Source organism: Pelmatolapia mariae, linkage group LG22, assembly GCF_036321145.2.
Source record: "Pelmatolapia mariae isolate MD_Pm_ZW linkage group LG22, Pm_UMD_F_2, whole genome shotgun sequence".
Lineage (NCBI taxonomy): Eukaryota > Metazoa > Chordata > Actinopteri > Cichliformes > Cichlidae > Pelmatolapia > Pelmatolapia mariae.
The window spans coordinates 23,853,287-23,868,501 of record NC_086245.2 but is presented as its reverse complement, the minus strand read 5'-3'; the positions used below and the strand labels follow the sequence as shown (position 1 = coordinate 23,868,501).

The 15,215-nt window shown below is 43.5% G+C and overlaps 1 protein-coding gene across 1 annotated transcript in view; it reads left to right on the top strand.

Moving 5' to 3' along the window:
* Positions 1 to 15,215, top strand: part of csmd2 (CUB and Sushi multiple domains 2) — a 256,929-nt gene that overhangs the window by 152,721 nt on the left and 88,993 nt on the right. The window contains exons 18-25 of the mRNA XM_065471148.1: positions 394 to 581; positions 2,481 to 2,669; positions 3,265 to 3,381; positions 3,815 to 4,030; positions 4,974 to 5,162; positions 6,579 to 6,748; positions 6,882 to 7,038; positions 7,229 to 7,420. Coding sequence (XP_065327220.1) covers positions 394 to 581; positions 2,481 to 2,669; positions 3,265 to 3,381; positions 3,815 to 4,030; positions 4,974 to 5,162; positions 6,579 to 6,748; positions 6,882 to 7,038; positions 7,229 to 7,420 — 1,418 coding nt within the window. The remainder of the gene's footprint in view (positions 1 to 393; positions 582 to 2,480; positions 2,670 to 3,264; positions 3,382 to 3,814; positions 4,031 to 4,973; positions 5,163 to 6,578; positions 6,749 to 6,881; positions 7,039 to 7,228; positions 7,421 to 15,215) is intronic.

Here is a 15,215-nt window from a genome sequence, read left to right as displayed (position 1 = left end):
TGCAGATCTTAACTCTAAACTCCCGTCTATTCGTTTGATATTCTGCTTTCGTGCTGCTTAATTTCAAATAAATGGACAGAAGTCCCAGTGGATATGTCACTGTTGTGTGATGGTGTGGAGCTCCAGGGCAGGCTCCACTTTGTCTGATTTGTAACCGAGCTTTGCATTTATTGTAGATCTGACTTAATAATGAAGATGATGAGATTTGAATTGAGATACTCATGTAAGACAGACTAGTTCACATATACATTTTTAGCATATTACAAATACTATGATTGTTTAGTTCTTTATTTTCCCATTTCATTAATTTCAACAATCATTTACTAAAGTCATACAGCATTGTCTCGGATCTTGTGAGCTGCAGTCAAAAAAAGCTTTGCTTTGTGTTTTCAGGTTTCGCACCGAGGTTAACTATGATGTCCTCGAGGTGCGAGATGGACGTTTTCCCTCTTCACCACTAATTGGTAGTTACCAGGGCACACAAGTTCCCCAGTTCCTGATCAGCACCTCCAACTTCCTGTATCTCCTATTCACCACTGACAAGAGCCACTCTGACATTGGCTTCCGTATACGTTATGAAAGTAAGGGCCTACCACGTTTGAACACAGTCACAAAGGAAGCAGTTTGTTCACCTATGCACCACAGACGCTAAAAGAAATACATCTGTTGCATATACAGTGGGGGAATGATTATTTGATCCCCTGCTGAATGTCTGAATATCCGTGTTCACTCACTTATTAATAAATGAGCAGTCTCTAATTTAATGAAGAGAGACAGAATATCAACCAAAATCCAGGAAAACACATAAATACATACATAAACATTATAAATTGATTTGTATGTCATTGAGTGAAATATGAATTTGATCCCCTACAACCAAGACCAAGGAGCTGTCAAAGGACATCAGGGACGAAATTGTAGTCCTGCCAAAGGCCATCAGCAAGAAGCTTGGAGAAAGTGACTGCTGGTGCCATACTTGCCTCATGGGGTGTGGATGATCATGAGAAAGGTGGTGGATCAGATTAAAACTACACAGGAGGAGCTTGCTAATGATCTGATTACACCTGGAACCAGAATCACCAAGAACACCATTGATCTCACACTACACTGTAATGGACTAAAGTCTTGCAGCACTACCAAGGTCCCCCTGTTCAAGAAGCCTCATGCACATGCCTATCTTAAGTTTGCCCGTGAACAATGATTCATAGAAGGCTAGGGAGAAAGTGCCAAAACTGAGCTCCAATCACCTGCTGTGATTGGAGGAAGTGAAATCCTGAGTATGACCCAAGTAACACCATCCCCACAGTCAAGCATGAAGATGGAAACATTTTGCTTGAGGGCTGTTTTTCTGCTAATTGAGGAACCAAAGAACAAGGCCGAACCATCGACAAGAACCTCCTTCCTTGAGCCAGAACACTGAAGATGGGTCATGGATGGACCTTCCAGCATGACACTGACCCAAAACCATCTCCAAGGAAAAAAAGAGTTGTTAAAGATGAAGCACATTAAGTCCATGGAGTGGCCTAGCCAGTCTTCAGACCTCAGTCCTATAGAAAATCTGTGGAAGGAGTTGAAACTATGAGTTTCTAAGCAACAGCCACGAAACCTAAAAGATTTAGTTTCTGTAAACAGGAGTGGACCAAAATCCACCTGTTGACCAACTACAGGAACTACAGTCTTACTGACTGTTCGCCAACAAGGGTTTCTTCGCCAAGTATTAAGTCATGTTTTTTGATCGAATACGTATTTCACTCAATGACATGCAAATCGATTTATATAACCTTTATGCAGTGTTGATATTCTGTCTCTCTCCATTAAAATGAAACTATCATAAGAATTAGAGACTGTTTGTTTCTTTGGAAGTAGGGAAACTTTCAAATTCACCATGGGATCAAATAATTGTTTCCCCGACTGTAGATTGGGTAACCTATTCTCTGTACTGCACGTGTGAAAGCTATTCAGTCTTGGCTGTAGATGTAAATGTAAATTCACCATGATGCCACTGTTATTAGAATACGTATAATCAGAAAGAAAATGGGTTTTTCTTTCATATATTTCTGCCCTGACATATTGCCAAGCTCAAGACTGTATTTACACTCCCATGGTTTCACACTCACACATTTCTGCCTAGCCTCATTCCCACCTTTGCAGCATATACTGGTAACCTTTTCCACTTTCTCTGTGGCTAAATCTTTGCAAAGCTTCAATAATTCACTATAAGCACAACTTCACCACGCGAGGTGGAGCGGAAAAGTACTTTGAAAACTTCTTATTGGTTCATTTCTGTGGAAAAATGATATTCGTTTGAATTATTTATAAGAATCGTTTGATAAAAGTAAACTGCCCTTTAACATTTGTTGACCTCCTCGTAACCCGTTATGATAATTACACTTGCAGGTGAATTCTGAGCCTTTTGTGTCTGCCTCTGATCAAATGTCATTTATCCTTTATTTCCTCATTGTTTTCCCTTCACTCTGCAGCCCTGCAGCTACAATCAGATCACTGCGTGGACCCTGGCATCCCTGTCAACGGGCAGCGACACGGGAACGACTTCTACGTTGGAGCTTTGGTGACATTTAGTTGCGACGCAGGGTACACACTTAGCGACTCTGAGCCATTAGAATGTGAACCCAATTTTCAGTGGAGTCGCCCCCTGCCTAGCTGTGATGGTACGTTCCATAATATTGACCTAGAAATGAATGGTCCCCCTGCCAGATTTCTCCCCACTCATAAATGGGATTAAAGCTAAAGTCATTGTTGTGTGTTGTTAGAGATGAAACATGAGAAATCATTTTAAGCACTTTGCTTCATATTGCATCACATTTAAATAGCTATATATTCCTGAGTTATTATAAAATCCATATGAGATGATAACATTTCTTTCAAGGACTCTTGTTTTAGACTTTAAAAGTTTCTGCTTCATTTCATCAGAAATGTTTTATATGTGCGGCAGTGAACATACCCTTTGATGTTTCCCTTTTTCCTCGTCTGTAAATGCTTTTATATTTAAGGACAGTATTGATTCTCCCGTCCTCTCTGTAATGATATTGATAACATCCACTCGGTCTTTTTGTGTGCCATCTTGAAGGGCACCTCTTGTAAAATGCATTCATCCACATTGGAATTGCTCAGACGGTTTTAGCATTTATTTATTTATTTGCGGGGAACGTTATTTCTGTCTTCGTGTCCTCTCTGATTTTGCTTCTGCGCTCACCTCTCTCCTTCATCCATCTTCCACTGTTTCCATTCGTCCCGCGTCACCAGCATTGTGTGGAGGTTACATCCAGGGCAACGCCGGCACCATCTTGTCTCCCGGCTTCCCAGACTTTTACCCGCATAACCTGAACTGCACGTGGATAATCGAGACCTCCCACGGCAAAGGTTAGCAGAGAAATTCTGTGTCGACACATGCGGCAGTCAAATTCAATTTCTGTTACAATGTCATTTCCCTCTACTGAGTGGCCTTTTTATTTTGCCGAACAAGCTGTCTTTGTAAGACCGGGCTGCTGAGAGGCTGGCCTAAGGCTACAGCGCCATGGGATGATTCTCCAGCCTTTGGTCGAGCACTCATATCAAACTGACTGAGCCTTATTTGCAGATGCTTTATCTGCACAGGTGCAGATGTGTTTGGAAAAGGATAGGGAATTTGTACTGTATGTATTATAATATAGAAAATATTGTGTTTTCAATGTTTTTTTTCCACTTTCATGATTATTATATATAAGATGTTTATTATTATGCATATATAAGTTATGTAAAGATTAAAAAAACCCAAAACATTTCAACAATGGCTCTTTCATCTCCTCGTATTCAGGTGTCCAGTTCACCTTCCACACCTTCCACCTTGAGAGCCCTCACGATCATTTATTGGTGACAGAGAACAGCAGCTTCTCTCAGCCACTTTGGAGGCTGACGGGCTCCACCTTGCCTCCGCCTCTCAGCGCAGGGCTGTTTGGAAACTACACAGCACAGATCCGCTTCCTGTCTGACTTTTCCGTTTCGTATGAGGGATTCAACATCACCTTCTCTGGTGAGAATAAATTTAGTTTTACGGATTTAAAGCCTTCTGAACAGGGGTTTCTGTTTTTTTTTTTTTGTTTGTTTGACTTCACAATTTTAAAAAGTACGTTTTCTGCAAATGAATGAAAACATATGCCATATCAGATAAATATAGGACAGTCTGCTATGAAATATCAGCACTTTTTCTGTAATCCTACTCATTTATCGTGTACTTTCACTGGTCTGGTTCGGCCCTGTTAAGATCAAAGTGGGCTGCATGTGCCCCAGAACGTTAAATCCCTGCTTTAGAACATTAATCATGCATTTCTTCGTGTATTTTTAATAATTATGGTTTCTGAAAAAGTTATTGATACAAACAGTCCTCTGGAAATCTGTGATTACATGTACTAAGAATGAATAGTAAAATAGGTTAACACCAAGAAAACGGACTAATTTTAAATGAATAAAGTAGAAACGAGCACTAATGACCCTTTACCTACTGAGAGCATAATTTGCCTCCTTTGTTCTCACAGCATTTCTAGATTTGAACATTAGGACGCCGAAGAAAGAGATTCTTATAAAATCTAATGAGCTGTTATTGATGGCTTAAAATAGCAAGTGTGAATTCTTATCAGTGGCTGAATGGACGAAAGATTTAATGTTTGGAATGGTTTCATTACTTGCAAAGTCCCTTTGAAGGCTCTGCTTGAATAATCTTAATAAATGACATATGGGCTTCTGATCCTTAGACATGAACTTGGGTTTAGAAGAAAAGTGTCATATTTCAGAAGGTTTAGCCCTCTTTTACTTTTTGAAATATTTTCTTAACTTTCGTAGCATGACAGAAGTCTTAATTAGCCCGTTTCACACATTTACACATCGCAGATAAAAAGCCCCACACAGACAAAACTGTTATTACACTTTCTTTATTTGCCAGTGCTGAAGAGTCATACTTTTTTCTCTCTATTTTCCAGAGTATGATTTGGAGCCGTGCGAAGATCCTGGAATTCCACCTTACAGCACCAGAAAGGGATTGCAGTACGGAGTGGGCGATGCCCTCATCTTCTCTTGTTTCCCAGGTTACCGACTGGAGGGTCCAGCGAGGGTGGTCTGCTTAGGGGGCAGGAGGCGGGTGTGGAGCTCCCCTCTGCCAAGGTGTGTTGGTAGGTGGTCACATGCTTTATTTTGGCTTTTGTCACTTCCCCGCCTCCCCACCTCTCTAATCTCCCAATGCCATGCCAGCACATTAGCCTTCCACACACCTCCACAATTAAGAAATGTACAGAAGTGTCAGTCACGTTAGACAGCGAGGCATTCCCCTTTCAAATCTCCTCATTATCATCCCTCCATACACACAAGTTTTGTCTCTTCGTTGGATAGCTTCCCAGAAACAGAGCTTTTTTTTTGACTTTGTCCAAATTACATAGTGCCACAGTTCTAATGAGGACAGCATTAAACAGCTTAAATATGTTAATTATTGATGGTGCTTGTTGCTAATGCATGTGAAACATGTTGGGTCAGACTGCGAAGATTTAGGTCAGTGTGTTGATTCTGTAATGCAGCAAACCTTAATGGGCATTTAGGCTCTGATATGAAAATGAATTCATCTTAATGCTCGTAACGATAATGATAGGTACATCAGTGACCATGGCAATCGTTGACCTACTTGTGTTTGTCCTCAGCGTGGCAGCTTTTAATAAACTAAAAGCACCATTAAAATGGAACTTAATGTGGAAACACTGGAAACTGCACGAATTACTTTATTTGAACATTCAATTTATTTTTTGTGTCTAAACTCGGAACGTAATTGGAACCGCAGATAATTTAACACGCTGCTGAAAACGAGCAATTAGACTCGAGTGAATACCATGATGGTGACGTCACAGTGCATTTCGGTTAATACCTGATTTGTTTCTAAATGTTTGCTCCCAGAGTTTAGGCGTGTGTAAAGTAGGTCAGTCAATTTCCTGACAAAAACCTACTCGCTCTGCTTTCTGTTTAGTTGTCTGAAGCTTTGGCTGCTGGTTTTCGGTTTGCCCTCCAGATGAATTCAGGTCTTTGAAGGATGGCACCAGAGACACATTTTGATATTTTCATACTGCTATCACTCTCAACCTCATTTTAGAAACTTGATTCTTCTCCACATGCCTCCAAGACAGCCCCATCACCTTACCTTATCTTACTTGGGTGCATTCTCAAAGTTAAAAAAGGAGGGTGCCTTTGTGGCCATTTAAATTCTGGCTGCCATTTTTTTAAATAGAAAACTTTGTCTTCCCTCAAGTTTCCCCCCCTGATGCGATTCAGAAAAAGTAATTTTCAGATAGAGCTGAAATTAGTGTTAATCATATTCAGATTGCAGTGTGATTATGATGATGTGCCACTCAACATTCAGGTTTAGTCAGTGACCATATTCCTCTCCCCATCACCTCTCCCATCTCCCTGCGCATGACAGCATGAATAAATACACTTGGAGTTTCAAGCATATAGCGATTGACATGTCCTCTGCTCTCTCCAACACCACCACCACCACCTCTTTCTCTCTCTCTCTGTCTGTCTCTGCTCTCTTACTTTTTCTCTAGCTGAATGTGGTTCATCCGTGACTGGCATGCAAGGGGTGCTGCTCTCACCCAACTACCCCGGTTACTACGGCAACAACCACGAGTGCATCTACTCCATCCAGACGCAGCCTGGCAAAGGCATTCAGCTACGGGCACGGGATTTCAGACTGGAGGAGGATGACATACTCAAAGTGAGAGGGTGGTGGGAGTTGTATTCTCCCCGTGTCTGTATGACGCCTTGTTAGCATATCTGCGTGTTCGCACCTGGTTCTCCTAATTCCAATACTTCCTCCCACTGTCTCTCTCTCTCTCTTTTCCGTCCAGGTCTTTGATGGAAGCAGTAATAAGGCTCGCCTGCTGGGGGTGTTTACAGGCAACGAGCTGCTAGACACAACCCTGAACTCCACCTCCAGCTCTATGTGGCTCGAGTTCATCAGCAATGCGGATAACACCAGTAAAGGCTTTGAACTACACTTCACCAGTAAGTAACTCACTCTGTTGTACACACAAATACAATGTACTTTTTTTAAATTCAGAGTCTTTGGAGTGTAGTTTGTGCTTGCTTTGTCCAGTTTTCTCTTTGTTGCCTTTGGCGCATTAAAAGCACAAGGATTCTTTCTTCCTTCTCCATCCGAATTTGCCTCTTTTTTACCTCTCGCTCTCTGCTAAAGGTTTCGAGCTCGTGAAATGCGAGGATCCAGGTGTTCCCCAGTTTGGCTACAAGCGGGAGGACAAGGGTCATTTTGCAGGGAGCATTGTGTCTTACAGCTGTGACCCGGGCTATACCCTGAAAGGTCCTGAGGTGCTCACCTGCCTGAGGGGCGAAAGGAGGGCTTGGGACAGCCCCCTTCCACTCTGTGTTGGTGAGTATGATCATTTTGAATTTGGCTGGAGATTTTTGAAGTGTGACATTTTGAGACAGCAAAGACTTTAGCCGACTGGGTGCTCTGTTTAGATTTGCACTGCATTTTATTAAGTTTGTTTTGTTTTTTTTAACCCAGGTTTTTGACATCTTAACATGCTAAATTCAACTGTTGCATACATGAATAATTACGTACTTCAATGCAAAAATAAAATAACTAAGGCTTAAAAAACTGCTTTCTGTCAGAAACAGTTGCTGTTGCACAGATGCAGAAGTACCAGACATAGCAATGATGGACATAGAGAAATAAATTAAAGCGGTGCCAGTCACTTGTTTGCCCTCTGGAAGACTGTTTGTTTCATTTGTAGGTAAAGTTTTTGAGGGGGGGTTGTTATTTTTAGTAGTGAGGTTTGCCCGTCCTTTTTATTTTCACTTTCACTCACTGGTTAAATGGCAAATGGACTGTTTCTTAAATAGCACTTTTTTACTTGAGCACTCAAAGTGCTTCATACAACATGCCTCATTCACACATGTGTTCATACAAGCACATTTTTTCTACCTCTGAGTTCTTTCTATCTAGGATATACACTCCATTCAACACAGTCAAAGTGACTTCAAGTTTAATGTTTTGGAAAAGATAATTTGACATGTAGACTGGAGAAACCGGGGATCAAATCATCAACCTTTCGATCAGTGGGTGACCTACTGTACCTCGTGAGCCAAAGCCACCCCTGAAGCCACGTTAGTTTAGCAACCAAGATTACTTGGTAAACTTTAGGAAAATATTGTGATATGAGCATATTAAAATAGTTCCAACTCAGTCCTAATATTGTTAGGGGCCATCAGAGCTGTATCTCAGCATCAGTGGTCTTTGAGATATTGGGAGAATTTCAGGGTCGTAAACAAGTTATTTGAGCAACAAGAAGTTAAAAAAAACCCAGCTATTTAAACAAATGTATTTAGTAAAAGTTTGCAATGACAGACATGATTGAGTGATCTGGAGTGAACAAACTAAAACTGTCTCAGAAATGTGAAGTGGACCTATAATGCCGTATAATATAAATATATATATGTTTCCATATTCAAGTGCAGTGTGTAAGAGCATGACATGTTGCGTAGTATCACATACTTTTACATCAGTCTATAGTATCATGTCTTTCATCAGTGTGTAAGTCCCTTTTCTTCCATTGCTATTTGTTACAATATATTGTATTAAAATCAGGCAAAGATTTCCCGTTAAAGTAGCATTATGTGTTGCATCCTCATATATTACAGCATTTATCTGTGTTTTCGTTATAGTTTGCACGGCTAATCCAAGCTGGCTTCAGTTTTTTTAGCTGATGTATGACCTAGTTCCTCTTCCTAATAACAATGTGAATATACCAGTTTGGAAAAAAAGCTCTGTGGTTTGTTTTAGCGCTGCTATTCTGGGGCATCCATTTGGTTGCTTTCCCAGCAATTCAGTGCATTATCTCATCCAAAATGACTGTGCTCTATTTTTTCTTTTTATATTCATATTGCATCATGATTGCAAATTCCCCCTTTCACTCTGTTTTTTTTTTTTTTTCTAAAAAAAGACACTATATCAGCAGCAACCCTGAGCCCAGGAAGCAAGGTTTTAACCCCCCGTCTGTACTCTGAAGACTTTCAAAAATGTGTTTGATGGAGATAATTTCATGAAAGTTTTGCGGAAGATAGACCCCTCTATTTTATTTTCAGAGTTCATCTACAAGTCACCTGTCACTTATTGCCAGCCACCGCAGACACTGTATGCATATATTCTGGCACACAGACATATATATATATATAGTATCATGCTAACCCACCCAGAGCCATTTTTTGGACCCAGGTGACATTTTGACAGTCTCTTAGAAATTCAGGAAGAAAACCAGGGAGACAGGTGTTCTTTGACATCAGCCAAGGTGATTAGAATAGTGTTGCTCTGCTCCCTTTCCGAACCAAACTGACAGGTAATTTCATGTCTGGATATAAACAACGTTCGCCAAACTGTATTTCCCTGAACACGTTTGTCCTCCCGATGCTCCTTTCACTGCAGATGATAGCTTAACATCCGGAGTGAATTTAGGAGCAGATGAGGGACTGTTTCTGCTTGTAATGGTGGGATTATTTTCTCGCAGTGAGGACACACTGAGCACAGATGGGAAGGGTATAGCGGGAAGGGCCAGGAAGGAGAACGGAGTTAAAAAAAAAAAGGGGGGAGAGTCTGGTGTATACTGAAAGTCACAGAAGAAGAAATTTGCAAGGTTGAATCTCACACAGCAGCTCCGATGTGGACACCGGGATGTTATTATTGTTGTGTTCGAAATATGTGTTCACATCTAATGTCATTCAAAAAATGATAACCCACTATACAGAAAACTAGAGAGAGAGAAATTCCATATTTGCAAAGCAGCAACATGACTTCATGGGTTTCATTTGTGATCATACTGAAAAAGCGTTCTGGAAAAAAAAAGGAAAAAATAAAACCACTAAGACTAGACGCTGAGACAAAAGGAAGAGACGCCGAGCTGAACTTTGATGAATGTGGAGGCAGAGATTGAAGGGGTAGAGTGGTTCGGGGAGTTATACTGCTATGGCAGCATTGAGCGGTAGTTTCTTAGGTCATAAGGCAAGAAGAAAGAGATGGCTTTGTCTTACTGTGATAGATCACTGCCTTTTCAATCCACGAAACAGCAAGTTTTCTTCAGCACAAAAAAAGGATAAGGGGTAGGAAAAGCTTGAAAACAGACTGAAAGCCTCAGCAGGAGTGTGAAGAATGATGTGTTCATATTTTTATTTTTTGGGTAAATGGCCTGTATTTGTATAGCGCTTTACTTAGTCCCTATGGACCCCAAAGCGCTTTACACTACATTCAGTCATCTATCCATCCACCCACTGGTGATGGCAAGCTACATTGTAGCCACAGCTGCCCTGGGGCGCACTGACAGAGGCAAGGCTGCCGGACACTGGCGCCACCGGGCCATCTGACCACCACCAGTAGACAATGGGTGAAGTGTCTTGCCCAAGGACACAACGACCGAGACTGTCGGAGCCGGGGCTCGAACCGTCAACCTTCCGATTACAAGACGAACTGCCAACTCTTGAGCCACGATCGCCCCATATTTTAATGTTTTTAAGAAACATTTAACTATGGTGATCGTTGTTACTTAAATAGAATAGAATAGAATAGAATAGAATAGAATAGAATAGAATAATCCTTTAATTGTCCCACAAGGGGAAATTTGGTTGTATCAGCAGCAAAAACACACATATACAAACAGAGCAGGACACAGAACAGAAGCACAATTTTTACATATTTACATCATGGACAATAGTTACCAGAGCAGAGTACTGTACAGTTGTTTAAATTAGCGTACACATAGTGTGCAAACGGAGCAGGATACTGAAAGATGTTTAAATAGTTAAGAATATTTAGAATAATTAGAAAAGTGCAGATTGTTTATTGTACCTGTGCATTAAAAAGTAGACATGTAACTTCCAATAAGTTGTATATATAAGCTGAGAAAAGTAATGTGCAAGTTATAACAGTAGAAGTTGTTACAGCGCTGATGTTGACATCTGTGTTTGTTGGGAGCAGTTCTGATTGTACAGTCTGACAGCTGCAGGGAGGAAGGACCGGCGGAAACGCTCCTTCATGCATCTAGGATGCAGCAGTCTGTCACTGAAGCAGCTCTGCAGTTCAGCAACATTTACATGCATGGGGTGGGAGACTCTGTCCATCAGAGATGTTATTTTGGCCAGAGTCCTTCTGTCTCCTACCACCTGCACTGGGTCCAGGGTGCATCCCAGAACAGAGCTGGCCTTCCTGATGAGTTTATCCAACCTCTTCCTCTCAGCTGCCGATAAACCGCTGCTCCAACATACCACACTGTAAAAAATGACAGATGCCACCACAGAGTCATAGAAGGTCTTTAAAAGTGCTCCCTGTACTCCAAATGACCTCAGCCGCCTCAGCAGGTAGAGTCTGCTCTGACCCTTCCTGTAAAGAGCATCAGTGTTGTGGCTCCAGTCCAGTTTATTATTCAGGTGAACACCCAGGTACCTATAAGAGTCCACTATCTCAATGTCCACTCCCTGGATGTTCACCGGTGTCAGTGTGGTGGGTCTGCGTCTCCGGAAGTCCACCACCAACTCCTTGGTTTTTCCGGCGTTGATCAGCAGGTGGTTCTGCTGACACCAGTCCACAAAGTCCAGAGTCCACTGTCTGTACTCCGAGTCGTCCTCACCTGTGATGAGGCCGACTATGGCAGAGTCGTCAGAGAACTTCTGTAGGTGGCAGCGTGGGGAGTTGATGGAGAAGTCTGCAGTGTAGAGGGTGAAGAGGAACGGTGCCAGCACAGTTCCCTGTGGGGCCCCCGTACTGCAGACCAGCGTGTCAGAGACACAGCCCTGTGACCTCACATACTGTGGACGTTCTGTGAGGTAGTCCAGTATCCACTGGGACATGTGGTGGTCCACTCCCGATAGCTCCAGCTTGTCCCTCAGAAGTCGTGGCTGGATGGTGTTGAAAGCACTGGAGAAATCAAAGAACATGATCCTCACAGTGCTTCCAGGCTTCTCCAGGTGAGTCAGAGCTCGGTGCAGGAGGTAGATGATGGCGTCCTCCACCCCGATGCCAGGCTGGTAAGCAAACTGCAGCGGATCCAATGAAGGCCTCACCAGGGGGCGCAGATGGTTTAGAACCAACCTCTCGAGGGTCTTCATCAGATGCGATGTCAGGGCTACCGGCCTGTAGCTGCTGATGTCCTTGGGATGGGAGGTCTTTGGTACCGGTACCACACAGGAGGTCTTCCACAGCTGTGGTACTTTCCCCAGTGACAGGCTCAGGTTGAACAGATAACCTAGGATGCCACACAGTTCATCTGCGCAGCACCTCAGGAGTCTGGAGCTGACGCCATCTGGACCTGCAGCCTTACGCAACTTGATCTTGCGAAGCTCGTTCCTCACTTGAAGTGCTGAGATGGAGAGAGGGGGTTTTGGGGGAGGGGTGTGTATGTTGGAGTCCACAGAAGCCGGGGGTGGGTGTAATGACTTGGAGCTGGGAGGTGTGAAGCTGAGAGGTGTGAAGTCCTGAGATGAAGGACAGGCAGTCCCTGAAGATGAAGGAGATTGCAGCAGGGGGGACGATGCTGTGGGAGGGGTGGGTGGTTGATCAAACCTATTAAAATATTTATTTAGGTCATTCACCCACCCCAAGTCTCCTGCAGCCTGGGGGGTTGGTTTTTGTCCTGAGATTGTCTTCAGGCTGTTCCAAACCCCTCTGATGTTGTCCTGTTGCAGCTGCTCTTCCATCTTCCTCCTGTAGTTTTCCTTTCCTTGCCTTATCTTCCATTTCAGCTTCTTCTGAACAACTCTCAGCTCCTGTTTGTCTCCAGATCTAAAGACTCTCTTCTTCTCCTTGAGGAGAGCCTTAATTTCAGGATTTATCCATGGCTTGTTGTTAGAAAAACACCGTACCTTTTTGATGGGTACGGTGTTGTCCACACAGAAGTTCATGTAATCCGTAATGCAGTCTGTGATGCTGTTGAGGTCATCTTCCAGGGGGCTGCAGAGGTTGTCCCACACAGTAGAACGGAAACAGTCCCTCAGGGCCTCTTCAGTCTCTGCCGACCATTTCCTTACTGTGCGTTTCACTACTGGTTCTCTGTGTACTAGAGGTTTATACACAGGCTGGAGATGAACCAGATTGTGATCTGAGCCCCCCAGGGGAGGGAGAGGTGATGAGCTGTATGCCTCCTTGGTGTTGGCATACAATAAGTCCAATGTTTTATTGTCTCTGGTGTGGCAGGTAACATACTGGGTGAAGGTGGGGAGAGTGGAGGACAGGGAGATGTGATTAAAGTCCCCAGAGATCAGGAAAAGGGCCTGAGGGTGCTGTGTTTGGAGTCTGCTGGTTACAGTGTGCAGGATCTCACAGGCTGCTGCAGCGCTAGCAGAGGGCGGGACATACACAGCTATCATAATCACGTGTGTAAACTCTCGCGGTAGATAGTACGGTCTCATGCTAACCGCTAGCAGCTCAATGTCCTTACAGCATAGCGTCTCTTTGATAGATAAATGCCCAGAGTTACACCATCTGTCGTTCACAAACACAGCCAGACCCCCTCCTCTCTTCTTACCACTCTCCGTTGTTCTGTCGGCCCGGATCAGATGAAAACCATCCATGTTTACATGTGAGTCCGGAGTTAGCGCAGTTAGCCACGACTCTGTGAAGCACATCAGGCTGCACTCCCTGTAGCTCCTCTGATGTCGGGTAAGGGCTGCCAGTTCGTCTACTTTATTGGGGAGAGATCTCACATTCCCCATAATAATAGATGGAATCGCTGGCCGGTACCTCCTAACTTTACTGCGACGCCCGATCCCGGCCCGAGTACCGCGTCTCTTCCTCCTCACTTCGCGGGGGATGTTAGCTTGCTCGGCGGTAGGCATGGCAGCGGAGGCTCCGAGGGCTAACAGCTGATCCCTGCTGTAAACAATGGGAGGTCGGACCTCCACGCGCTCTCCGGACAAAGACGCCGTAAAAAATGTGATAAAGAATACCATTGTCCATAGAATTCTGAGCTCCATTGTGGGGGACAGCACTCCACAATAGAAAAACAAAAAGAAAAAACACAAAAACAACAGAGGAACATATATTAAAGAGAAAAAGGGACTCGGTCAGGTCGGAGCTGCTGATACTGGCTGCCAGCTCGGAGCGGCGCCGGAAGCAAGAATTAAATGTACACCAGTCAGGGATAACATTATGACCACCTGCCTAATATTATGCTGGTCCCCATTTTGCTGCTATAACAGCCATCACATGTTGAGACATGGACTCCACTAGACCCGTGAAGGTGTGCTGTGGTATCTGGCACCTAGATGGTATTGACAGAACCTTTAAGTCCTGTAAGTTGTGAGATGTTGCCTCCATGGATCGGACCTGTTTGTCAAAGAAACATCCACATTGATGGCTCGACCCAAGGTTTCCCAGCAGAACATTGCCCAAAGCATCACACTGCCTCCGCCAACTAGTACACCCTGGTGTTTTCCAGGTAAACAACACACATGCACCCAGTTAGCCACATGATGCAAAAGAACACAGAATTTGTCAGACTAGGCCAAGTTCTTCTATTACTCCGTGGTCCAATTCTGATGCTCACATACTCATTGTTGGGGCTTTTTCAGTGCACAGAGGTCAGCATGAGCACCCAGATTGGTCTGCAGCTATGCAGCCCCAAACAAACTGCGATGCTCTGTGTCTATTTTGGCACCTTTCTATCAGAACCAGCATGAACTTTTTCAGTAGTTCGAGCTACAGTAGCTCATTCGTTGAATCGGATCATGCAGGCCAACACTAGGCATTAGTTTACCACTGTTACTTTTGATAGATACTGCACCGCAGATCAGAAACACCCCAGAACAGCTGCAGTTTTGGAGATGCTCTGACCCAGTCGTCCGGCTATCACAATTTGGTCAAACTCGCTCAAATTGCTGTGCCTGCCCATTTTCCTCGTTTCTAATAAATCAACTTTCAGGAAAAAAATTTCATTTGCTCCCTGATATATCCCATGATATATGGGATATTTGGAGATAAAGTATCTGAATTTCAGGAGCGGGACCACACCTCCAAGCACACTCTCTCCGGTTCTTATCTATATATGATCCCCCAGTTCTACAAGCTGTTCGTTCTTGTTTTCGTGCCCCACTCTCTCGCCCGTTTTCAATTCTTTCACTTCTATTTAGTACATGGGGATCTGCCAGGCTCGGGAGCTGCCACCAGTCCTCTTCGAGGGCTT